The sequence below is a fragment of the Chinchilla lanigera genome, unplaced genomic scaffold (genome assembly GCF_000276665.1).
Source record: "Chinchilla lanigera isolate Chin_1 unplaced genomic scaffold, ChiLan1.0 scaffold00049, whole genome shotgun sequence".
NCBI lineage: Eukaryota > Metazoa > Chordata > Mammalia > Rodentia > Chinchillidae > Chinchilla > Chinchilla lanigera.
The window spans coordinates 11,024,443-11,051,152 of NW_004955450.1; the positions used below are offsets into that span (position 1 = coordinate 11,024,443).

The 26,710-nt window shown below is 40.6% G+C and overlaps 1 protein-coding gene across 1 annotated transcript in view; it reads right to left on the minus strand.

Moving 5' to 3' along the window:
- Positions 1–26,710, minus strand: part of Trip4 (thyroid hormone receptor interactor 4) — an 82,351-nt gene that overhangs the window by 18,601 nt on the left and 37,040 nt on the right. Inside the window, exons 7-12 of the mRNA XM_005393753.2 lie at positions 22,656–22,785; positions 19,433–19,648; positions 16,365–16,491; positions 10,883–11,070; positions 7,283–7,407; positions 4,024–4,115 (exon numbers count right to left, since the gene is read on the minus strand). Coding sequence (XP_005393810.1) covers positions 4,024–4,115; positions 7,283–7,407; positions 10,883–11,070; positions 16,365–16,491; positions 19,433–19,648; positions 22,656–22,785 — 878 coding nt within the window. The remainder of the gene's footprint in view (positions 1–4,023; positions 4,116–7,282; positions 7,408–10,882; positions 11,071–16,364; positions 16,492–19,432; positions 19,649–22,655; positions 22,786–26,710) is intronic.

A 26,710-nucleotide genomic window follows, 5' to 3' on the forward strand; every position in this document is an offset into this window, starting at 1 on the left:
CAAAATGTCTTTGTTTAAAAAAAAATAAAAAGTTTGAACTGCCTCACTATTGAGGTTACAAACCACAGCCTTGATGCATCGTTGCAGTCAACATCCTCCCTGCTGTTTCTGAGAGCTTACATCTGCTGCTGGCAGATAAAACGCTGGCGAATAGAACAGCACGGAATCCTTCCAGGGGAGCACAGGAGAAGCTCGAAGGACATGGCTCTGCTCTACTTTTCTCCCCTGCGTTGAGCCCGTAGCCTTTTCCCTATCGCTCCGGCCCTGTCCGAACAATCTGCCATTACTCAGGAGGGTTGAGGGCCTAGGGGATTTTTTTCTGGCACAAATTAGTCAAGCTAGGCTTAAAAAATAAAAGGAAGACAAGTTCTTAGCTCAGGGGAAAACATGTTAAGCACATTTTTTTAAAAAAAAGTCACTTATAGCTTAATTTTAAAACAATCACTAACAAAATGGGTTTTTGTTGTTGTTGTTAAGAAAACTAAAGGATCACACTGTCAAAAATGGTGAGGGCTTTGGATATTTTCATTTATCCAAGAAAGGCCAAGAATGTGAGGTCAGTGGTAAACTACTGAGTTTCTTTGAGGAAGAAAAAAGGAACAGAACGGAGAAGTAAAATGTGGTCCAAGTCACATAGGAAGTTAGTTTCAGTTGAAATAAAAATGATTACATCCACACTGATTTTCAAAGAAAATGTGGCGCAGCTGGATTATTAAGAAGTGGGGGCTGCAACGCTAAAGGAAGACAGGCTGGGAACTGTGTCCTCTGGATGGTTCTCTCTAAGTGAGCTGAGCTATGAGGAAAATGAAAAGCCACATGTAGTAGGCTAGTGATTCTTGCACCGTACCTACCAGGATGCCAGTGCTACAGAATGTAAACAGGTAATGTGTGTGTTTGTCGGGGAGTTGTTCCTGTTCAAAAGGTTTACAGGGTCTAGGAATGTAGCTCAGTAGTACAGGTGCCTCACATCTGCAAGACACGGGGTTCGATTCCCAGTACTGCCAAAACAAAACAGGACGTAACTGCATGTTATGTCTACCTCTCAGGGAGTCATAATGTATACCAGCATCCTAAGCGCTCTGAGAAACCCTGTGGTAAACACATTTGTTTAGTCCAAAGACATTTATGTGATGGACTAGTTTGGGAAATGCTATATAGGACTATCAGTCCTAAACTCTCAAGTCATTTATTCAGAAACATGAATGAGTCTGAAGGTCACAGAGTGCTTGTTTAGCATGTGCCAGGCTCTGGGTTCAATCTTCAGCAGCACCAAAAAAAATGTAACTGGTAGAACAGACAAGGCAACTACATTTCTTATACCGCAGAACTCCAGTCCAAACAGAAACAGGTAGATGATTACCAAGGGTGGTCTAGACGTTTTTCAAGGCAAACACCAAGGCTACAACTTTTAAAAGTGATATGATCCAAGCTGGGTATGGTGGCATGTGGTTGTAATCCTCGTTGTAAGGAGGCTAAGGCAGAGGCATCACAAGCTGGGGGCCAGCCTGGGAAACTTAGTGAGACCCTGTTTCACAATAAAACAATAAAAAAGCCTAGGGATCCAGCTCAGTGGTACAACACCTCTGGGTTCAACCTCCAGTACTTCCACAGAAAATAAAAATAAACAGGTGGTACAATCCTTACTCAATACATAGTTCAAACTATGACTATTATCAATTCTAAACATATTCATATCCTATATATGGAATATATAGGATATAGGAATAAACAGTAGGAAAAAGTTGCAAAGCACAGGGAAAACGGTATGGGATTTCTGTGTTTGAGGAAGCCTACAGGTTGCTGGCATTGTGGTGTGTTTTAATGTCACACATAAGGGAAATTCTTAATGAGAGCTGCCAGGACCTCCCGCTGAGAACATATGGAGGATTCCTGTCCTTCTACTGCTGCCCTCAGCAATCCAGGAAGTAAAACTGAACATAACCTCCAAAAGGGGCAGTGTGCTGACCTGCAAGAGGTGCTTGTGGAGCCAAAAAGATGTTTTGTTAATTAAATTTCTAACTCCTGTGTTATGGCTTGTGTCTAGATGTCCCCACAAAGCCTTATGCAGTCTTAGGTGAGGCTTTTCAGAGCATGCGATGCTGGGATCAAGGGTGTGTGATTACTAAATTAGTCCACTCACTGGTCTGGCACAGTTCTGAGAGTAGATAATGGGAGGCCCACCTGGGGCGTGAGTGCCGCTGCCCTAAGGGCATGCAGCCTGAATAGGGTGCACGGGACAGAACGAGAGCTGCCATCCTCAGCTGCTGCTTTGCTCTTTGGCTGCTTGGTGCCTTCTGCTTTGCTGCCCTCTGCCCATCATGAACTATCTCTCCTCTTCGATGCCCTTCTGCCATGCCACTGCTTTGGAGCCACCTGATTACGGACTGAAACCTCTATAAACTGTGAGCTACAATAAACCTTTCTTCCTTTAACTTTGGGGGTTGGGTATTTTGTTTCAGCAACGAGAAAAGTAACTAAGACATCCTGTAACCCTCATAAATACTCCATACATTAGCGTTATAGTTTCTGACCTTTCTCTACACTAATTTCTGGCAGAAAAAAATGACTGGCTGTCTAGAGATTGCAATCAGTTGACCCTGAATCAGGTAGTGCTTTGCTTGACCCATAAATCAAGCACCTTGCCCATCTACTTCACCAGATGCAACGGGTTCTCTTTTAGAATGCAAATATAACACAAAGAGAACATAAAGCATTGAGTTATACTAAGCTGTTAATGACTGTTGAGTCTCTCACACTGTAAGGCCAGTCAGGCATGGTGGCATGTACATGTGAGAGGCTGAGACAGGATTGCAAATACAAGCCCAGTCCGGGTTATATAGCTGTCTCACAAAACCAAAACCAAAACTGAAACAAACAAAAAAACCAAACACAGACTGTATAGCCCAGTATAAGGCATTTTTATAATTATTAGTTCTAGATTGAAAAAAAAAAAAAAAGAGGAAGAGCGCTGGGAGTGTGTAGCTCAGTGGTAGAGCACCTGTCTAGCATGCATGAGGCTCTGGGTTTTATCTCCAACAACTAAAAAAAAAAAAAATCAAAAACAAAAAACCAAAGACAAAGTATGCTGAAAAACAGAACAGCGAAAATGTTAAGCTGAAGCACATTTTCTCAAGCACAGTGGGAGAAGCCCTGTTGCCAGAAGTACTGTAATTGTTTAAAGAACAGGAAAACCACGCTGTAGCAGGACTCCACGCTCCAAAGATGGACTGTCACATTTTGAAATTTTGGCAGTCTGAGTCTAAACATAGAGACCCTACATTTCAGGAATTTTCGATCAAGCTAGTCCTTCAGCTCCCTCTACTGTTCAAAAACGTACTTTAGTTATGTCAATCTTTAGTTTTATATATACATACACACATTCAGCTGTACATTTATACATATTCAAAATATGACACAGTCGAAGGAGTCAGAGTTCAAATACACTTGCCTATTACACGTTCAATGCCCTGGAACAAATGCTCTAAAAGAAGCAAGCAAAGAGCCTTCCTTTTGTAAATAAGGAGAGGAAAAACGGTTGAAGGGAGGGGAGGGGAATGGGGAAAAAAGAGGAATCAAGGTATATCATGTACAGGTACCAATTCCCTATGATGAATGTGAGCATTACGTATATCTAAATTGTACCAATAAACTTAATTAAAAAAAAAAGAATAGATACTTCACACCCACCTACTCTAAATGATTCAAGAGATAACAAGGTCTCTTTACCAAAAGAAACAAAGCTGTGTTAAGGGATAAAGGCTCTAAGCTCACTAGCTGTACTGTGGCAACACCTTGTTATGCAGCAACGAACAGGTGTGAGTTCCCCTACATGCGAATCCAAAGCAGCACTACATCTTGTCAGTTTCTGACCTACCTTGTCTTCCTCCAACATATCCTTATTAAACGACTCCCTTTTTCTCCATAGGTCTAGTACCTTATTTTCTTCAGGATAGTCTGGTTAAGATTTATGAGTCCATTGTAATAAAACCAAGCATCTGCCCAAGAAAAGTGTTCTTTACTTGCCTGATCCTTAAATTGTTTCTGGGACAAGCAATCCATGAGGTCCACACAGCCCAGCAGGCAACCTGAAGGATAGTCACTGGGAAATTCCACATCTGAATCAAGACAAAAGAAAATATTAGATAAATTTCCTCCTTTGTCACCCTAAAACTCAGGAATGTTTTTGATTTTGTTTACTTTTTTTTTTTTTTTTTTGGTACTGGGACTAGAATTCAGGACCTTGCACTTGCCAGGCAGGCACTTGTGCTACTGAGCTATATCACCAGCCCTTGTTTTTAATCCTGAATAAGTAACTTTTCCCATTATCTATTTGTAGACATAATGGAAACAATGAGGTTTTGTTTGGCACAATTGTGTGTATTTTAGCAAAAAGCCTAGTGAGTAACTGGTTTAGTTTACTACCCGCATACTAAGCTGGGAAACTTTTTTTTTAGAAAACTGTTCTCTTACTTACACCAATAAAACTCAAGGACCCTACAAGTTTATTACAAACAAATCAATTCTACAATACTAGCTGGATCATAGCGGGGTTTGGTGGTGATTGGTTTGGGGAACAAAGAAAGACAATGACAAGAGAAAAACCATAAAACTATGGCCAAAAAAAACAGAATCAACTCTTCCTATAAGCTGCCCAAGGTGATCTGTGAAAATGGTTTGCTACTCTCTTGACCCAGAGAAAACCCCAGAAAACTGTGCAAATCAAAAAGCCAAAATCTTCATGTGCACTTTTAAAACACCCACGAAACTACCCAGGCCACCAGGGGTATGCACATCTGCAAGCCACCAAGTATCTAAAGGATGTCACCTCAAAGGAGCAGTGTGTGCCCCCACAGTTCCGATGGGGAAGCTGGTAGCCATGTCCACAGCAAACCATGGGGCTGACCAAAACCAGCGCTCAGTTTTTACTACACATGCTTACCAGTGCAGAGAGGGAAGCCAAACTGAGCGTTTAGATTAGGTTCTCTGGTCAGTGATTGTATCCAAGTGAGCAAACCACCTAAGAGGCACTGTGATAACAGAACTGAGTCAGATAAACCCATCTGTAAGCTCCCCTTTTCAGTAAGGAATTGACCCTTACTGAAAAGGAACAAACTGTTCTTAAACCAGAGGAGGAAGTTGCGCAGAATAAAAAGATACCCTGGAAGAAGCTAAAGAGGCAAAAACTTACAGTATGGAATAAAGCGTAAAATAAATGCAAATAATTTTTAAAAATGAGTGTCGGAACACAAATTTATTTATTTATTTATTTATACAATAATGGGGATCTAACCTGGGGCACTGTACTGCTAAGCTACATCCCCAGCACGGCCCCACCCCCTTTTTGCAGTACTTGGAATTGAATCCAGGGCACTGAGCCGCATCCCTAGCTCTTTTTATTTATTGCTATTGTTAATTGTGTTGTTGTTTTGAGACAGGGTCTCGGTATGTCATTCAGGCTGGCCTTGAACTCACTACATAGTCCAGGCTAGCTCTGAACTTGCGGTGATCTTCCTGCTTTAGCCTCCTAAGTGCTGGGATTACAAGTGTGCACCACCACGCCAGATTTATCGGCTTAATTTTTGAGACAAAATCTCACTAAATTATCCAGGCAAGACTCAACCCTGTAAATAAAATAATGCACTGTTTCTATTACTTACATTAAAAGTTGGGTGTAAAATATTTAAAAGTAGATACTTCGCTCAGTAAAAAAAATGAAATGTTTTATATTTCTTTTATTAAGAATGCTGTTATTCTAAGCATAGTAAATAATGTCTTAAAAAGATCAAAGAGCATTTACCATAGAGAAATTATCTCTAGCATGAATGTAATGGTGATGCAAAGAATCATTTGTCTTGTCATTGTAATAATAAAATGATTAACAGTTATGGAGGGGCAGGAGGGGACTCAATTCTTGTGATCCTCTTGCCTCCCAAGTGCTGAGATTAAAGGCAAGTGCTCCCATGCCTGGCTAGGATCCAAATTTAAAACAAGTCTGACATATCACTCAAAATAGCATTGTTTTTAAGCAAGTATGCACTTTTAATAGCACTCCTAGTGGCTGCTTAAGTTTAATTCATTTCTTTCTTTTTCTTTCCCTCCCTCTCTCCCTTTTCCTTCCCCCTTCCTCCCTTTCTTCCTCCCTTTCTTCCTCCCTCCCTCCCTCCCTCCTTTCCTTCCTTCCTTCCTTCCTTCCTTCTTCCTTCCTTCCCTCCTTCCTTCCTTCCTTCCTTTTCTCCTTCCTTCTTTTTTTGGTTTTTTGAGACAGGGCCTCGCTTTGTAGTACAGGCTGGCCTTGAACACACTATGTGGCCCAGGCTGGCCTCAAACTCGAGGTGATCCTCCTGCCTCAGCTTCTCAAGTGTTGGGATTACAGTTGTGCGCCATCACACCTGGCTAGCTTAGTTTCTTTTTCAAAAAAATTTTAAAATTTTATTAGTATATATTTGCAGTCTATAATGGCTACACTCATCATGGGGAATTGGTTCATGTATATAACACATCTTAATTCTTTTTGCTTTTCTAAATTTGGTTTCTTAGAAACTTTTGTTTTTGGTTCCAGGGATTGGAGCCAGAGCCTCATGCACACTAGGCAAGTGCTCTACCATAGAGCTATATTCTTAACCTTTTGAGTAAGATCAAGTGTAAAATTAAAGTTAGTTGGTGAGCAACTGATTTGAAGGTAACAACATGCAATGGAACTACTATGGTGAATTCCTACCATCTTGTCTAGTGAAATTCTGTAGTATCACTAATGTTTTATCTAACAATTATTTTCTTATTCTCTTTAATGGTTTGAACAATTTTCCATTCTTACATCTGGCAATCTGAGCAACATAATTGAAGATAACTATACGTAATCTAACAACCACTATTAATTCATATTATTTTGTCTTGAAACCCTATATCACTATAAACGTTCTTGCTTTGGTTTGTTTATGTTTATGATGCTGGTATGCTGCTATTATTTTTTACTCCTCTCTTTTACTCATTTACTATTCTCTTTAAAATAAAATCTAAAAAAAATAAAGTTAGTTGGTTGACTTTTGGGGTTGGAAACTGATGTTTTTCTACTTAATGCTTTGAATAGCTGTCAATGCTTGCCAGGCAGGTGCTTGCACCACTGAGCTATATCCCCAGCACCTGATTTATTATTAAACAAATTAATACATACAACGTTTTAAAAGTTCCTTTCAGCCAACAAAAAGCTACAGAAAGAAGGAAGTGAAAGATAACATCAATGACTTCTCTCCAAAGTGAGATGGAAACAACATACGGCCGTTACCTTTCCCACGCAGAAGACGGTACGTAGCCTGGAGTTCGGAGATTTCTTGAGGGGAGGGTTTTTTGCCTGTGGCTGCTATCCAAAGTCGCCCTCTGTGGGGGGTGTACCAGGATCTGCCCTCTACCCTTAAATAAACACAGAGTTAGTGGCAAGCATGTGAATTCTAGCTTCTTGGAAGACTGCCCTAACACACAACCAATCCTACAGCAAATTTTCCAGCTCCGTCTCTCCCTTGAGGGGGAACCCTGTTCTCTAATTTCTCCCATTATCAGAACAAAGTTCATCTCCTTCAACTCCTGACTACTTGTCACCTGATTCCTACAACTCAGACCCGGAGTTGTCACTAGTTTTGAACTTCTACAATCTACACACTTTATTTTTAAGGCATTCAAGTTGTCCCACAGATGGAGAAATTCTTCTTCGAGTCAAAAGCTAACATTTTCCCAGAAGACCTGCTCATTTGTTCTCCAATCTGACAGAAAAGTTCTCCCCTACACATAAGGACCCAAGAACGGTACTTTTATGATTATTATTTAACAGAATTTAAGTAAATAAAAATACCCTTCACTCTAAATTGCAAAACCACCCATATCATTTTCTAATCATTACACACAAGGTTATGTTCTGTGTGAGTAACTAATCAGCATGTTGACAGATTCGAAAAAATCTTTTAAGTGGAACAACAGAATACATTCACTAGAATTTAATTACTTTGCTGTTTTATTTTTATTTTTTTATTTTTGAGACAGGGTCTCACTATGTAGTTCAGGCTGGCCTTGAACTCACTTATGTAGCCCAGGCTGGCCTGGAACTCATGGCGACCCTCCTGGCTCTGCCTCCCTAGTGCTGGGATCACAGGCCTGCGCTACCATGCCTGGCTCCAAGATGTTTCTGTTTGCCTCTTACCAAATTAAATAAAGTACCTAAATAATGTAACCCTCTCCCCTCGTTCTTACAGTGGGAAGTAGGGCAGTGACTTTTTCATATTCTTCATTTTCCAATGCAGATCAACTAAGTGTTCATGGTAAGGAGTGAACCAATGCATGCCTGCCCTCTACTCCAAATAAACTGAAGAGTTACTGGGAAAATGCCCCTCACTCCCCCTGAATGTGGCAGAACCACACACGTTATTTCTGTGGGATTAGTGATTGTGGGATAAATGTTGCTCATCCTGTTCTTTTCAGTGAGAAAATCTGAATAACAGAGCCCTAAAATAGCATCAGAGAAATGTAAACATTCTGATTCCCTTCCAGAAGGCAAGCTGTTTCGTTTTCTATTTTGGAAAAGGAAGACACCTAAACCGCATAGAAGTGAATGAGAACAGACATCTGGAGCTGGGCTGCCCCGGGGGAAAGGCAGATTCACGTGTGCTTGTTCTGATGACCCTATGCACAGAACTCAAAACAATTAGCAGCCGAAGCAAGAAAGCCTGACCTTCAGTAGGGGAGAAAACTGTAGTGTACCTTACTGAAGAAGAAAATGATGGCTCACAGGGAAGTCACTGAAGTAGAAGTGACTGTCCCCAAATGCCAATCATTTTTCTTTCCAGAATGCAGGGAAATGAAAGACGCCAACATAGCGGAATGGGAAGAACACTCTGAAACCTGAACTCCACCGTTCAGCACTAAGGAGGCTAACGAAGGAGGATCCAGTCCAAAGCCAGCCTGGGCTACACCGCGAGACCCTGACTCAAAAACAAAAACAAAAACCCACAAACAAACCACCTGAACTCTAGCTCTGTCTCTGCTACTTTCTAACTTTGTAACAGAGCAACCCACCTTACCATTGCCTGCCTCGGGCCCTCATTTGGCATACCGTAGTAATACTTCACAGAGTTATTGCTTCAAAAATCAAGATTCTATTTAAATAAAAGATTTTTACTATTATGAGTTAAGAATTGCTGGGCATATAAAATTCTAATAGACTGGCCAGGTGTGGTGGTGCACGCTTCTAATCCCAGCCTTTCAGAGGCTGAAGCAAGAGGAGTACTGAGTTTGAGGCCAGCCTGAACTACGTAGCAAGATCTTGTCTCAAAAACAACAAAAAAAATCTCACAGATTAAAATAAGAAAAAATGAAGCTAGGCTTGGTGGTATACCCTCCTGTAATCCCAGCTCTTAGGAAGCTGAGGCAGGAGGATCACGAAGTCAAAGCCAGTCTGAATTATATAGAAAGACCCTGTTTTAAAAAACAAAAATATAGAAAGAAGGAAATAGCTGGGCATGGTGGCACACACCTGTAATCCTAGCACTCAGGAGGCTGAGGCAGGTGGATCACCACAAGGTTGAGGCCAGCCGGAACTGCATAGCAAGACCCTGGCTCACAAAAACAAATAAAACAATCTATCTATAAATAAAAAGAAGGAAAAATGAGCATGTGGTAATGATAAGTGACAGAAAAACTAACACAAATGTACATCATGATCTCACTATGTAATAATATGCACAGGAAAAATAACAAATAAATGCTCCAAAATGCTAATAACTATTTCTAGGTAGTATGACTATAGGTGACCTTTCTGACCTAACTACTCTTATGTTGAGAAGAAATGTAAGAAACCACAGGATATTAAACCATTATCACTAACATGTACAACACCGCTCTATACTTCTTTCACCCTTCACGACATCCTCTACTTTTTTACGGAATAGAAATTATGGCCGAATAGTTTCTCAACATGGTTAATGAGATTAACAGACAGTTCAGGGAGAAAAATAAGTTCTGGTGCTATTGTCTCAATAAAATAGATAAATAAATAGGCATTAAAACTTCTTCTTTTTTTTTTTTTTTTTTTTTTTTTTTAGACCAGGGTCTTGCTGTTCAGCTCAGGCTGGCCTTGAGCTCACTTTGTAGCCCAGGCTGGTCTTGAACTCCCAACAATCCTCCTGCCTCAGCCTCCCAGTGCTGGGATTACAGGCATGTGCCACCACACCTGGCTCATGTTTCAAACAGAATCAAACCACTAAGGTTGCTGAGTAATATATTAACCAAAACAAAGCCAAGAGAAGTTTTTTACAATAGACTTTCTTCCTGAGATGAAAAAACTGGCATTCTATCTTTGTTACCACTTGGATCTTTAGCGTATCTAAACTCAATTTGCTTTTTTAAGCTATTTTGGTTTTTTTAAAAGTGATTTTTATCAATTTAAAATCCTAGCCAGCTACAGTGTATCACAACTGTAGTCCTAGCTACTTGGCAGGCTGAGAGGGAGGATCACTTGAGCAAGGGAGCTCAAAATCAACTTGGCAACAAGTGACACAGACTGTCTCAAAAAAGCCAAGTCAATCAAAACTAAACTACTATCAAGTCAGCAATATACTGTTTAAAATTCTACGTCCTCAATAATGTTATAAATCATCACTGGAGACTAAAGCATGGTGGTGCACACCTATAATCCCAGCGCTAGGGAGGCTGAGGCAGGAGGATTGCCATGATTTGGAGGCCAGCCTGAACTACAAAACCAGACCCTGTCTCAAACAAAACAAAATAAAACAAAACAAAACAAAACGAGACTAGAGCACAAATTCCAATCCATAGTTCTAAAATGCAAGTTTATGTCACTCTAAGATTTCTCACTGCTAAAATTCATTTCTATTCTTACCTTTTAATCCCTCTGACAAGCAGAGAAGCCCAGGGCTGATGCATAGAGAGGCACCAGCCACCATCAAAGCCCTCCTGGAATTCTTCATCCTGGATCCTCAGTTGGTGCTGATACAGGCTGGACTCTAGCCCCGATCCTGCTGAATGGAAAGCTTTCTTCTGTGAGGTGGCACCTGTATGATCGACCCACTATATGGGGGGAAAAAGTTCTGTCTTACATAGGAAGAATCTGGAAAGGTGGACAATATGTGATAATACTAGTAATGATGATTCAGAAGGCCAGGAGTGGTGATACAGGAGGCTGAAGCAGGAAGACTGCAAGATAAAGGATGGCTTGGGCAACTTAGCACAATCCTACCTCAAAATAAAGTTTTTAAAGGGCTGGAGGTATAGCTCATGAGTGAAGTGCTTGGCCCAATACCACCACCACACACACAAAAATCATACTAACAGCATTCGCTTAGAAAATTTTATTCAAGGCTAAAAAAGGGTAGAGATGGTATAAATTCAATAGGAGTTGTCCAAGATATAATAACAAAGTCCTATCTTTATTTATTTTTGTACTACTAGAGATTGAACCGGACTTTCCTAAGGAAGTAAATCCCCAGTCTTTTTTATTTTGAGAGAGGGTTTCACTAAATTGCCCAGGCTGGCCTTGGAACTTGCCATCCTTTAGCCTTCCAAAGTGCTGATATTATGGGCATGCACCACTGTGTCCAGCTATAAACTCCTATATTAAAAGATAAGCAGAATGTTAAAAATCTCTATACAGCGCTTCTTTTTGTTTTGTTTTGGTCTTTGGTTTTTTTGAGACAGGGTCTCACTATGCAGTTCAAGCTGGTCTTGAGCTCACTTTGTAGCCTAAGCTGGTCTCAAACTTCCAACGATCCTCCTGCCTCAGCCTCCCGAGTGCTGGGATTACAGACATGCACCACCACAGCCCACCCCACCTTTTTATTTATTTTAAATTAGACTTCATTGGTACATTTTAGATATACATAATGATCATACTCATCCTAGAGAATTTGTACCTGTACATGATACTAACCCCATTCCCCTGTCCTCCCTTCAACTCCTCCTCCCCTTCCCATTTACAAAGCTTTGTTTCTATATTTTCCTTTTTTTCCCTTTTCCCTTCCCCCTTCTTTCCTCTGTTCCCCTCCCCAATTTCCTCCTATGTCAATATACCTATTATACATTTCGGACCTTATGTACACTTTCAGTTTCACACCAAAGAAACACCAGAGAAACACCAGAGTTTCACACCAGAGAAACAATGCAATATTTATACATGTGTGTCCAACTTATTTCACTTAAGAGTATGGATTCAAGGTGCATCCATTTTCCTAGAAATGTCTTGAGCATATCTGTCTTTATGGCAGAGTAATACTCCATTGTATAAAAAAAAACCCCTACATCTTCTTTATGCATTCACCAGTGGATGAACACTTGGGTTGTTTCCAAGATTTGGCTATTACAAACTGTGGTACTATAAACATGGGTGAGCATATATCACTATTATGACACTTTTAATTCTTTTGGGGAAGATACCCAGCAGGGGAATAGTTGGGTTGAATGGGACCTCCAATCTTACTTTTTTGAGGAATCTTCACACCGATTTCCACAGTGGTTGCACCAGTCTACTCCCACCAACAGTGGAGAAGGGTTCTTTTTTACCCCACAGCCCTGCAAGCATTTGTTATTGGTTGATTTCCTTTTTTTTTTTTTTTTGGTCTTTTTGAGACAAGATCTTGCTATGCAGTTCAGGCCAGCCTTGAGCTCACTTTGTAGCCCAGGCTGGTCTAGAACTCACAAGGATCCTCCTGCCTCAGCCTCCTGAGTATTGGGATTACAGGCGTGTGTGCCACCATGCCCAGCTTGATTTCCTGATAACAGCCATTCTTTCTGGGGTGAGATAGAATCTTAGTGTTGTTTTGATTTGTATGTCTTGAATGACCAGTGATGTTGAAAGTTTTTTCATGTTTATTTGCTCTTTGTTTGTTTTTTGTTTGTTTGTTTTTTCTTCCAGTACCAGGAATTGAACTCACGACCTTGCACTTGCCAGGCAGGCGCTGTGCCGCTGAGCTAAATCCCCAGTCCTATTTGCTCTTTGTATTTCTTCATCTGGGAAGTATGTATTCAGTCTCGGATGCCCATTTTTGGATTAGGTCTTTAAATGTGGAGGTCTGATTTTTTTTGAGTTCTTTATATGTTCTTGATTGTAATCCTTTGTCTGAAGAACAGCTGGCAAACATTTTTTCCCACACTGTGGGTTGTTCCTTCACTCTGTTGGTGGTTTCTCTGTGCAAAAGCTTTTTAGTAAGATGAGATCCCAGTTGTTGACTCTTTGTGATAGTTCCTGTGTGATCGGCGTTTTATTCATAAAGCCTCTGCCTACACCAATGTGTTTAAGAGCTTTACGTATTCTATCTTCCAGTAGATTTACGTTTCTGTTTTAATATTTAGATCTTAGATACATTTCAACTTTAGTTTAGTGCATGGTGAAAGACATGGGCCCAATTTTTATCTTTGGCATATGCAAAGCCAGTTTTTCCAGCCCTATTTATTAAAGAGGCTACCTTTCTTGCAGTGAATGTATCTGGCACCTTTGTCTAAAACAAGGTGGCTGAGTATGCCTGGAGTAGTTTCTGCATCTTCTAATCTGTTCCACTGATCCTTGGGTCCACCCCCCCTTTTTAACACAAAGCTTCCTACTTCTAATAAAAACAACTATCAGACCAAAAGAGCGACAACTGTTCCACTTTATACTTATCAGTGATCTATACTGTGTTCTAGATGATTTTCCAAGAAAGCCCTCAGCCAAATGAAGATCCAACGTTTTGACCTGTAATTTTTCATGTGCTTAGAGCAGAGTCACACGTCTGTTATCACAACAAAGCCAAGGATGCTGTCGGGAACAGCGAGTGGTTCCCCTGCCAGATGTATGAAGTCTTCCGCTTCCCTGGAATCAACACTTTTTCCCCAAAAGGGAAGATGGAGGCCCTGAGAAGCAGGGCTCCCATCACATACAGGGACAGGGAATTACAGAGTCTTGGCAACAGTTCCCTCAGAGGCAGATGAAATAAGATCAAGTGCTTCAAAATTAAGAAGAAGAAAAAGGCTACTGTGACAGGGAGACTTAATGTTTTTTAATTTAACAATTTATTAAACTGATAAGAACAGATGCTGCACTTGATTTTAGCCAAAAGGCTGAGAAGCGATAATTTAACAATTTATTGAAAAAAACCTTGCTGGAGTGGTAAACTGGCAGCCTGGAAACCCCAGCAATCATTTAACCGTGAAAGCTTTCCGTTTTCTCTACTACAAAAGGATGAGGCTGTATGTTTCTGCAATAAACTGTGTCACACCCTTAAAAAAAAACCCATATTTAATGACGTGGGCAGCACCTCAACCTCTGCGTCTGCGGCCTTCCCTGGCTGGCTCATTGCCCCTGGCTCCACAGGATAATCTCGTCTTTACGACCCAAGAAGTGGGGAAAACCTATGTCACTGAATCTGTGGTGCTGAATCAAGACTTTTTTGTTCCTGACAAGAAGAAGCAAATACAGAAGTTACAACAAAAAAGAGAGGCCAAAAAAGAAAACCGAACTCTTCCTGGGCTGTGTTCTTATGGTGGTTTGGATGAAGAACTGCTGATGTTCATGAAGCCTTCATCCAAGGCATTACCACTGGATCTCAGAAGGAGATAAATTTGCGGAATACATTTTTTTTCATTTCAGTTTTAAAAAAAAAACACACTTATTGAGTACTTAACTATGTGAAAAGTATGTAACCAGGAAGACATTAAATATCAAAATATAAAAAAAAAAAAAAAAAAGAAAAAAAAAAGCCAAGTATGGTGGCTCATACCTGTAATCCCAGCACTCAGGAGGCTGAGGCAGGAGGATCACTGCGAGTTCGAGACCAGCCTGGGCTACAAAGTGAGCTCAAGGCCAGCCTGAACTGCATAATGAGACCCTGTCTCAAAAAGACAAATAAATAAATAAATAAATAAATAAATAAATAAATATCAAAATATACTGTTTTTGCAGTCAAGGAACTTACAATACTAATAGACGACAAACACAAAAGTAACTGTCCATAACATAAGGCAAAACTGGGTAAATATGAAATAAGGATAGAAACTCTTATGTGGGAATGTAGAGGAAGAACTGCTTCATTATGGAGGAAGTAAGTAATTTTATAAAAATGCTGGGATTTGAACAACTGTCGTGCCCAAATCCTTTGTTCCATCTCTACTACAGCCCTTGACGCTAACCACACAGCCACTTACCTACTCTTTCAATACACTGTTACAGACCCTATTAACCAGTCTCTTCATTTACACCTTTAGTCTTTAAATAACTCTCTCTTGCCTTACTGGTGCTACAACCCTAACTTGTGGACTCCTGCATTATCTCCCCACTGTGCTGCTGCAATAACCTCCTTAGCAATTCTGCTCCTGCTAGCCTTACCTTTCCCTTCATTCCATTCTCTAGGTAAGCATGGAAGTCACAAATCTGCTAAAATCCTTCAAGGACCTCTCTATGCAACTTTAGGATAAAACCTGAACTCTTTAGTATGCGACCTAAGGGCTTTCAAGATTAGGTGTTGTCTACTGTACTAGGTTGAGTAGTATGCCATCAAACTTTCTCTCCTAGCTACATTCTGGGATTACGCCCTTTATTTTGAAACAGTCTCTGCGAAAACAATCATTTTAAGATGAGATCATTGTAAATCTAGTGACTGCTGTCCTTATAAAATGGAGAGGACACGCTGAGACAGAGACACAGAGGCACCGACTAGGGCTGTGGTGGTGAGTCCATGGCACGTGTGCTGTGGCAGGTTGTTTGTACCACTGAAAGCTCTAAAATGTTCACTATCACTGGATTAGGGTGACATAGCTACAAGCTAAGGCATGCCCAGCGCCACCAGAAGCAGAAGAGGCAAAGGAACACTCTCCTGCAGAATCTTTGGGGGGAATGTGGCCCCAGCTGACACCTTGATTTTGAATATATGGCAGCCCTAGGAAACTAATACACCTACCAGTCCATAACAATACTTAATTACTTGTGATTTTAGGCCCAGACCTATGAGCCTTTGTACATGTTGCATCTTCTACCTAGAATACCCTTCCCAAATGGGTCTGCTTGGAAATTCTCTTTTTCTTTCTCTATTGTGACACTAGGGAATGAGGCCAGGCCCTCACACACGCTAGGCAAGCAATCCACCACTGAGCCACATCTCCCCCGTCCTACTGCCTAAATCAGTATTTAATAAAACCCACTAGAAGATAACTCAGAAGATAAACTGGTTGATTTGTTAAAAGTGCTACAAAAATAACTAGAAAAACTGGGCCAGACAGAAGGGTTTGTGCATGTGCTGAGAGCAGACGAGTATCTAATGCCTATGAAACAGACACACCAGAATAGAAAAATATTCGGGATCAAATTTCATTATGAATTAGAAGAAAGGCCCACTGACCTGTGGAGGGGACTGGTACAGGTTGGGGTTTACCAGAACTCCCAAAGGCTCTTCAGAATATCTACCCGATCTCATCAGTGGCTGGTACAGGGTTCCACTGGCAATGGCCTGTATGGTCTCATCTAGTCTATGGTAACAAACCAAAAGGACGCAATAATCGGTAACATTCTATGCTTAGCATCTCCTTATTTACCACAAGCACAAAACCCTCAATAGTAATAAAATTTGGAATTCAAAGGGGAGTCCACAGACACCAATCCCTCCTCCTCACCCCCTCTACTTCTCTTTGATCAAAAACCGTAAGGAAAATAGGTCATTCAACTTGTTAAACAAGATCAATAAATAAGACCAAAAGCTGAGTGTGTTGTGTACTCCTGTAATCCCAGCACTCGGAAGGCTGAGGCAAGAGGATCACTGCCAAGTTCAAGACCAGCTTAGTCTACATAGTGAGACTCTGTCTCAAAAAAAAAGGAAAAGAAAAGAGAAGATGCCTAGAACTAGTCTGCCCACAGAAGAGCACTCTGTGGCAGTTTACTTAACAGCACACCTACACAGCTGCTGCTGTCTCCTCGGTCCTTTGCTGCTCCTCCATGCTATCAAGTGCTACAGAGGCCCCTACGTGCCCAACACACAGGTGCCCCCTCGCTTCCACAAGGCCTGCAGCACCTAGTATCTATCAGTCAGTGGATATATCTCAAGTTATTCTAAGGTGCCTAGGGTACTGGTGCTGGGATTTGACTTAAAACCTATAAAATAATGTGGTAAGTTTCATTTGAAGATTATGGAACCCTGTGGCTTTTAAGACATCAGAAGGGAAAGGAAAAATAATAGGATGGGTAGGACCAAAGTATGTTACATATATGCAGGAAAATGCCACATTGAAATACAATGGTCTATAAAACTAATATTCAGTAATTATATATAATTATATAATATATAATTAAATATAATATTGTAGTATACTATTAATATTATATATAATATTTTCATATAGATACATATATATATGAAAAAATGAGCACAGGTCCTGCAGGAACTCTATCTTATTCCACTTGATTTTCCAACAGTACTTGCTGCCACATTCCATACCTCTGTTGCGGGGCTGGGGATTTAGCTCAGCAGCACAGTGCCTGCCTGGCAAGCGCAAAGTTGTGAGTTCGATTCCCAGTACCAGAAAAAAAAAACCAAAAAACCCAAAAACAAACAAAAAAAACTATACCTCTGTTGGATGCTTGACAACCACTTGTGAATGATGATGATAATTTTGAGGGAACATAATAAAAAGCTTGTAATACCAGGGAAGGATGAACCCAACCTTGAATTCAATTCAAGTTATATTCATTAGAAACCCCTTCAACGCAATGGGATATATGGTGGAGGACAGGGTTCCTGACTTTAAGAAGCTTTGAATCTACATGGCAGGTTTAAGATACCTACATGGGTGATGAACCGTACCTGAAGGGTGTAACCGTTACTGTGAGGCACACACAATCCTGGTGGTTATAAGCCTCACATCCACATGGTGCACCATGTAGGTTCAAGGGAGAGACAGACATTGAGAGGCAATTATTCAGGGAGAGATTTCCAGCGGAGGAAAGAACAGAAACAAAGGCAGAAACTAAAAAAAAAAGGACAAGACTTTGAGACGAAACTAAGGTGAGGACAGTGAGCTCTGAAAGGGGAACAGATCTGAGATACAGTATGGCGCTTAAGCCCATCCACAACTCTAGAACCTATAACAAAAACAAAACTAGTACCAAGTAAATACATTTTAAAATAGGTTTACTAGCACATACCTAAAGCAAAGAAATATAGTGAAAATTATGATAAAATGCCATTTTTTCATGGATCAGAAAAGCAAATATTTTCAAAAAACTGATGATAAGGGAAAGAGGTAACTGTCATCTTGATATATGACGTGTAACTGTTAAGTCAAAAAGGAGGCACCAACCAGGTCTTGTGGCACACACCTGTAACCCAGCACTGAGAGTCTGAGGCAGGAGGACGGCAAGTTTGAGCCCAGCCTGGGCAACCCAGTGACTTAGTGAGACTCTGTCTCATGACAGAAAACTGGAACACCAAAACTAGAATGGTGGGTATACGTCATAAATTTGTCCAAAGCTCACACAGTACCATAGTTTTTTTTTTCTCCAAACCCATAAAATGTATGCCACAAGCGCTCTTCCACGGTGATGTTTCACAGTGACCACTCTCCCTCCATCAGCTGTGGTGAATGTACCATAGCGGTGGGGAGTGCTGACAATGGGGGCAGCCGTCGGGTGGGGGGCACCAGGAGTACACGGGACATCTCGGTACACCTCAGGGCTTGAACTTTCTATCTTCCTGTCGCAGACTCCCAGAGTACAGGCACGCACCACCTCACCCAGCTCAATGATCTATTTTTGTATACAAACTGTATATTGTTTTAAAGATTTTTTTAAAGAACAATAATTACTTAGTACAGCTGCAGACAAGTTCCCTTCGAAGTTCATTTTTAAAATTTTCTTAGCTGCCATGTTTTCCCTTCCAAATAAACACTGTTTTTCTTATTTTTATTTTGTGGTGCTGGGGATCAAATCCAAGTCTTCCTGTATGCTAGATAAGTACTCTACCACTGAACTAAATCCCTGGCTTTAAACATTTTAAACATTTTTATTTATTTTTTGTGGTGCTTAGATCATAATTATTTTTGTTTGTTTGTTTTGGTTTTTTTGTTTGTTTTTTGAGACAGGGTCTCACTGTGTAGTTCAGGCTGGCCTTGAACTCACTATGTAGCTGTCAAGGCTGGCCTCAAAATTGCAGTGAGCCTCCTGACTCAGTCTCCTGAGTGCTGGGATTACAGGCATATATCACCATGACCAGCTATGATTATTTTTAAAGTCAACAAAAACAACAAGTCCATCAGAGAGGAAAAACCTTTCATATCAACCTGCTTTTTATTTTTTTTTTTCTGGAACCAGGAATCGAACTCGCGACCTTGCACTTGCCAGGCAGGCGCTGTGCCACTGAGCTAAATCCCCAGCCCTCAACCTGCTTTTGTTAGACCCTTTGTGATGCTACCCACTCACCTGCTGTGATATTCTGCTAGTGGGTTTTCTTCTTCCAGGATCTTCCTGCCGGCAAAGTCAATGGTGATTTTCTTAGAAAGTCGAGAGGCATGTCGAAGTTCTCTCAGCTCCTCTTCTCTCTTCTGCAGGGTTTCCCGCTCAATTTTGGACAACCACTGGTTAGAGTCGCTGGCAAAGTAATCTGACTCATCATCAATGACTTGGGTCCTTCGGATGCTAAGGTAAAAAGAAAAAGGACCACGAGGCAGTTAGGTCACATGGTGATAAATATGGGTGAAGTACTTGCGGTAGCTCACTCACAGTCTTGCCTGATTCCCAGTTCTGCATACATCGTATCTCAATTCAGCTCCTAGAACTACAGATTCTCAGTCTAAAGCAGGAAAAGACACAGAAGCACAATCCATTGCCATTTTATCTAACTAGTCCAGTCTTCACCGTCTCATAACTGAGTTGATGTTCTGGCAACTTACTCAAAATCTTAGTCCTACAGTCTGGCTCGGCCTATTTGCTCACTAGGATTCTACCCCAAAATCTGCTGGCTTAACTGTTTACTCTTACAGAGGCATAAGGAAAATTCTGAAATCAGATTCATATATTGATTTCAGTTTTTCAGGACTCAGCTGGAATTAAAAGATTCCGGGGTCACAGAGTAGGATATTTAAGAGGCCTCAGGAGGAAGCAGGCTTCCTAGCACATAACTAAAAGGGTACACCTATAATCCCACCTACTCAGGAGGGTGAGAAAGAAGACTGTAAGTTTAGGTCAGTCTGGGTAACTTGTCCCGACCCTGTTTCAAAGTAAAAGTTTTTTTTTTAGAAAGCGTCTGCTGAGCTGGGCATGGTGGCACATGCCTGTAATCCCAGCACTCAGGAGGATGAGACAGGAGGATCGTTGTGAGTTCGAGGCCAGCCTGGGCCACAAAGTGAGTTCAAGACCAACTTGAACTGCATAGTGAGGCCCTGTCTCAAAAAGACAAAAAAAAGGCGGGGGGTTCTGCTGGGCGTGGTGGAACACACCTATATTCCTACCCACCCTGGAGGCTGAAGCAAAAAGATCACAAGTTCAATCCTCATCTGGACAATTTAGCAAAATCCTATCTCAAAACAAAAAATTTACAAAAGGGTTAGGATGTAGTTCTGCGGGAAGGCCCTGAGTTAAATCCCCAGCACAGCAAAAAAAATTTTTTAAATTAAAAAATAAAGGGAGCTGGGGATGTAACTTAGTGGTAGATTATTTGTCTAACATACACAAGGGCCTAGTTTCAATCTTCAGTACCATTAAAAGAAAAAAAAAAAGCAACAAAAGACAAGAAAAAGGGCCCAGAATATAGTCTTAAACCAGTAAGACCAGCTTCAAATCTAAATACTGAAACTGGTGCCCTTGTGAGACCTTTTTCCAGTTTCTATTTATCAAGAAAAGCACTGTATTTCTAATGATAAATTTTACTGAGTATGTTGACATGTGACACCTGAAGGGTGATTTTGTAAGGGCTTTCTTAAGGAATGGCTTTAAAAATTATATCTCACAAATTCATAGCCTAGCAAATGGTCTGGAAGGAGCAGATGTGCTCACCAAAAGATTATGCTTCAATACATTATTACTGGTGCTCTCCTAGGAGCACGTTCTTTTTTCTTCTCCTCTGTTTTGGTTCGTCAGATGTAGTCTTGCTGTGTAGTCTGTAGCCTTCAGTGCACTGTGCAGTCCAGGTTGGCCTCACATTCACATTCTCCCGCACCAGACTCCCGTGTGCTGGGATTCCACTCTTACAACCTTATGTTTTTGTGTTTTTTTTTCCGGTACCAGGAATCGGAATGCGCAGCAGGGCAATTCCCAGCTGATTCTCTAGAGCCCAGCCCAGAGGTTTGCTCACAAAAGGGACTCTAATACAGTCATGAACCATGCACTGACATTTCACTCAGTGCTCTACTATGTATATAATGGCGGTCTCTTAAGATCGTAATGGAGCTGACATTGATAAAGCAGCATCATTTCTGTCATGATATCACAGCACAGCACATTATTCATGTGTTTGTGCTGATGTGGATGTAAAGAAATGTACTCGACTGTCGGGTGTAGAAAATTACAGCATATGCAATTATGTACAGTCTATACTTGATACTGATAATAAATGACTCTTACAACCTTATGTTTTTGTGTTTTTTTTTCCGGTACCAGGAATCGGACTCACAACCTTGCGCTTGCCAGGCAGGTGCTGTGCCACTGAGCTAAATACCCAGCCCCTGTTACAACCTTATGTATTTACTAGGTTATACTTTTTACCATTATTTTAGTTGTAGTTTTTGGTACTGAGGATCGAACGCAAGGCCTTGAACATGCTAATCATACTCCACCACTGCGCCACATCCTCCTCCCTTATCATTATTTTAGGTATACCACCTGTATTTACATAGTTTACTCTAAATAGTATGGTATGTCATGCCAGCAGCAGTCCCTTGCATCTCATGTTTACAGTACCCCTTAATTGCATCATTTCCCTTGCGCTTGATTTAATCTTGTGTTTTGTTCACCACAGCCCTAACAGCGATGGGCTATGCCATAAATATATACACCGTATCACTTCGGTAGTGTGAACGGACCTGGTAACATTTGAACAACAAAGTTCTCTAATGACACATTTCTTGGAACACAGTCCATTTTTAAGCAATGAATAAGTACATGTTGACTGAAGAAATAAAAGGCTGAAACAAGTGGAGAATATGTTACCCCAAATCAACTGTCCGGGGGTACATCTGCCAGGAACAAAAAATGTTGCTATGGGACAATGCTCTCTTAGTGAAAGTGTTTATCTTATTCCAACATGGATTCAAAAACAAGGTATAAGCAGGAGCATCACGGCAAGTTTGAAGCCAGCCTGGGCTGCATAGTGAGTTCAAGGCTACCTCAAACTATATGATGAGACCCTGTCACCTTGTCCCCCGCTAAAAAAATCAAAACACAAAAAACAAGATGTGAATGTAGCTCAGTGGCCCTGGGTTTGACACTCAGCACTGCAAACAAAAATAAGGGGTCAGGGATGTAGCTTAGTGGCATAAGCGCTTGCCTGGCAAGCCTGAGGTCATGAGTTCAATTCCCGGTACCAAAAAAAAAAAAAAAAAGATATACTCCCCCTTGAAAGCATAGTAAGTTCCAAAATAACGTTTTAATGACCAGAATCTGTGGATTAGTCTATTTCTCAGCACTTGTTAGCCTAACTCTATCATACCTAGTTCTGTCAAACTCTAACAGTTTGTCTTTATGCTTGATAGCCTTCTCCAGTCCAGACTTGATTCGAGATTCTTGATGAGGAAGAAGGTCCTTAGGGGAGATGTCCACCTTTCCAGAACTGTCTGCCCCTGAAATTCAATAAGGAAATCAAATAGTATCAGCACATAGTACAAATGAGTTGTACCACTGTTCAGCAAAGAACAAAATATCTGAAGGTCTGGTCTGGTCTAAGAGTCTTCAGCCTTCATTTCAACAGAAAACAACCAAACACAGATGCCAGACCTAACTTACAAAGCATCAAATGGTGCTTGACAGATAATAGGTCACCAAAAATGCCAGGCCCTTTTTCTTTTCTTACAGAAATCTGAATTGCTAAGGAAACCAAACCATTTAATAACACAATACAATGACATCCTTTAGGGTTGGTGAGGCAACTCAATAGTAAACATTTGCCTTGCAGGCATGAGGCCCTGGGTTTATTACCCAACACCACACACACACACACACACACACACACAAAAAAAAAAAAAGAAAGAAAGAAAAGCAAAGAAAAAGGAAAAGGCTTTACAAGTGAAAAAACTTTACTGAATAGGACTATCACCTTTAAGTTTACTACTATACATGAAAACTAAAAACTAATGGGAGGGCAGGGGATATAGCTCAGTGGATGCCTGCTTGGCAAGTGCAAGGTCCTCAGTTCAATTTTTGGTACAAAAAAACAAAAACAAAAACAAAAACACTAATGGGAAAGAAATTTCAGGAAAGGCACAAAAATAAATAGTTAAATGTGGAAGCACTTAATACAAAGTATTTAATTCTCACAATAGCTTATAAAACAGTTTGCAGGAAGGAAAATGAAGTTCCCAGATAATACTAAGTTTATTGAGTTTACTCCGAAAGAAGACCAGTGTGGTGGCATGCATCTGTATTCCCAGGGAGGTTAAGGCAGGAGGGTCACTTTGAGATCAGGAGGTCAGCCTAGGCAACACAGTGAGATCCCATCTCAGACCATACAATACCAAACCAGATTCCTCAACCTCATTAAAAATAAAAAAGTATACCTTCCTACAAATACATAAGTGTAATCTCAAAACTCAGCAATGAACAGGTTTTAGGGTACAATGCTAATACTGCTATAGACTAGTACAATAACTTGGTGCAGTAATTTGATAAATACATCTCAAGTGCCCAAAATGGTAATATTCACAGCCAGGCACTGTAATCCCAACACTCAGGAGGTAAAACAGGAAGACAGCTGGAGGCTAGCTTGAGCTAATATAAGTGAGTTTAAGTTCTGTTTGGACTATATAGCAAGATGCTGTCTCAAAAAGCAAAATAAAACAAAAAATTACTTAACTCATTATTTCTATTCTTAGGAATTTGTCCCAAGAAAACAGATCAACCTGAGCTCAGTGGTGAATACCTGGCATTTGGGTAATTCCAGTCATTTGGGAGGCTGAGGCAGGAGACTATCAAGTAAAAGGCCAGCTGGGACATCAGAGCAAGACCCTGTCTCAACTTCTGGGAAGATGTCAGAGCGGTGAACAGCAACAAATCAAACTCTAAGATTCAGAATCCAGACACTGGAAAATAACAAGCTGGGGAAGAGAAGAAAGAGGGAGGTGGATCCCTGGGACCCAGGAAGGATCTGGAGGGAGAACTGGGGCCCACAGAGAAAGTGAAAAAACAGACTATAATGCAGAAAAAGGAGGGGACGAACTGTACTCTCTCCCTAGCTCCCGGCTCCTGGCATGAAAGACAATGGAATCTCCAGAGACGCAGTGAGGTGGGAGACTCCAGAAGACTCCAGGGAGAAACACAACAGTCGAACAGAGCAGAAGACACTGTGCACTGCAACAGCTGGAGAGTGGCTCCAGTCCGAGCGATGCTGTGTCTGCTGGAGAGGGTGCTTGGCCAGACACTGTTTCAGAGCGGGGCCAACTGAACCAGGACTCAGAGCAGCTGTGGGCTGCTTTCACCTCAGGGCTCCCAAGCTGAAATCCCAAAGTGACTGGGTAAGGGACAACAGCTGGAGACTTCAAGGGTCCGGGAGCCAAGGTCAGGCTGGCAAGAGACACCCAGAACATGACAGGCTGAAAAACTCAGGCCCCAACCCCACGAACAGAGGCCAGGATCAGCCTGAACTTTTGGGGCACAGAAAGCATCAGAATCGGCACCCGGCCTCGAGCCCACTACAGGCTTGCTGGGACCATCCAGCACAGATCTGGGATCCGGCTGCCTCCTCTGTCTACCACTGAGAGCAGAGACATGCCCTGAATTGGATACTACCACAAAACTGTAGACCCCAGGAGATAGCCACAGGCTTGAGGTCACAGAGAAATATTTTTCCTTTGCTTTTGTTTTTCATTTTTTCTTGTTTTTGTTTTTTCATGAGTGTGAAAACTATTTTTAGTACTTTATTTTGTTTTGCTCTTTTTTTTCCTCATCTTTCTTTCCCTTGTCTTCTTTAGCAGTTTCCCGAAGCTTGGGCAATCTTCCTTTGTCCTTTAGCCTTGCCTCTAATTTCTTTATCTTTCTTTATTTCCCTATTTTTTCCTCTCATCCCTTTTAAATTTTCTCCCCTGAGGGTAAAAACTGCTCTATTGAGTGGATATTTATTGTATATAATTTTATGATTTGTTTTAGAATTTGTTACATAACTATAAAATTTATAATATTTATAAATATTTATAATATTTATAGTATGATCATTATGTATATCTAAAATGTACCATTAAAATCCAATTAAAAACATAGCAAGGGACCACAAAAAAATTTGTATGCATGGTTAAACATGGCAAATTAAATTATCACAGTTTGTCATTTTCTTTCTTTTGGTACTGGGAATCCAACTCATAATCTTGCACTTGCCAGGCAGGTGCTGCACTGCTGAGCTATATCCCCAGCCCAGTTTGTCATTTTCCAGACTGTGCTTGATGCTATTATTGTTACTGATTGTACTACTTTAGCCAAGGTGACATAGTTGTGATCAGTTGCTCTTCCTCATATGTCAATACCAAGACTGTCTGAGGGTCATAATTGTTAGCATAGTCCAGCACCAAAAAATTGGGTGTTAGGCCAAATAGACAGCACCTTTTCATCCCTAATAAACTGAAGAGGCAGGACTTGGGACAGACTCAAAAGCCAAAAGCTACACCTTAGAAGACATCTCCAAAAAGCAGTCATTTCTTCAAGAGGTCTCAATAGTAGTAATAAAGTTAGGATGTGGCTAGTAAATCTAGAGTACAGGTAGATTAAAAAAAAATACATGCACTTAGGAAAGTGAATGCCCAGCATAGGAAAGCACTGGATTCTATAAAACAGACCCAAACAAACATCCAGGAAATTAAAAATGCTACTGAAAAATAAATAAATAAATAAAAATTCTATTAAAAGTATATGCAACCAATGTGAAGATACAATACCAGACCCAGAAGACAGGCTTGTGGTTAGTTGTCATCAAATAAAAGACTTTTAAAAAATAGTAAAGGACCAGGGAATGAAAAAAAAAAAAAAAAAAAGAATCAAGTTATATTATGTACAGGTACAAATTCTTTATGATGAATATGACCATTATGTATCTCTAAAATGTACCAATAAAATCTGATTAAAAACATAGCAAGGGACCACAAAAAAAAAATCAATCCAGCAGCTATTAGATGATACAGAGAAGAATAAGATAAGATTAATTGGAATTGATGAAAAAATCAGAAGATAGTATAAATGACATAAAAACTTGGTTCACAGAATTAATAGCAAAAAACTTGTCAAGTACAGAAAAAGAATTTCACACACAGGTAAGCGAGGCATATAGCACGCCAATTAGACATGATCAGAAAAAAAATACAAGGCATATATAGTCAAGATTCCAGAAATTCAACACAAGAACAGTATTAAAAGCTGTTAGAGAAAAAGAAACAAATCACCTATAAAGGGAAACCCATCAGCGTCACAGTAGACTTCTCAACATGAACCCTTAAGTCAGGGAGAACTTAAAGTGAAGTATTTTAAGTCCTAAAAGAAAACAACTGGCTGGGGATACAGCTCAGTGGC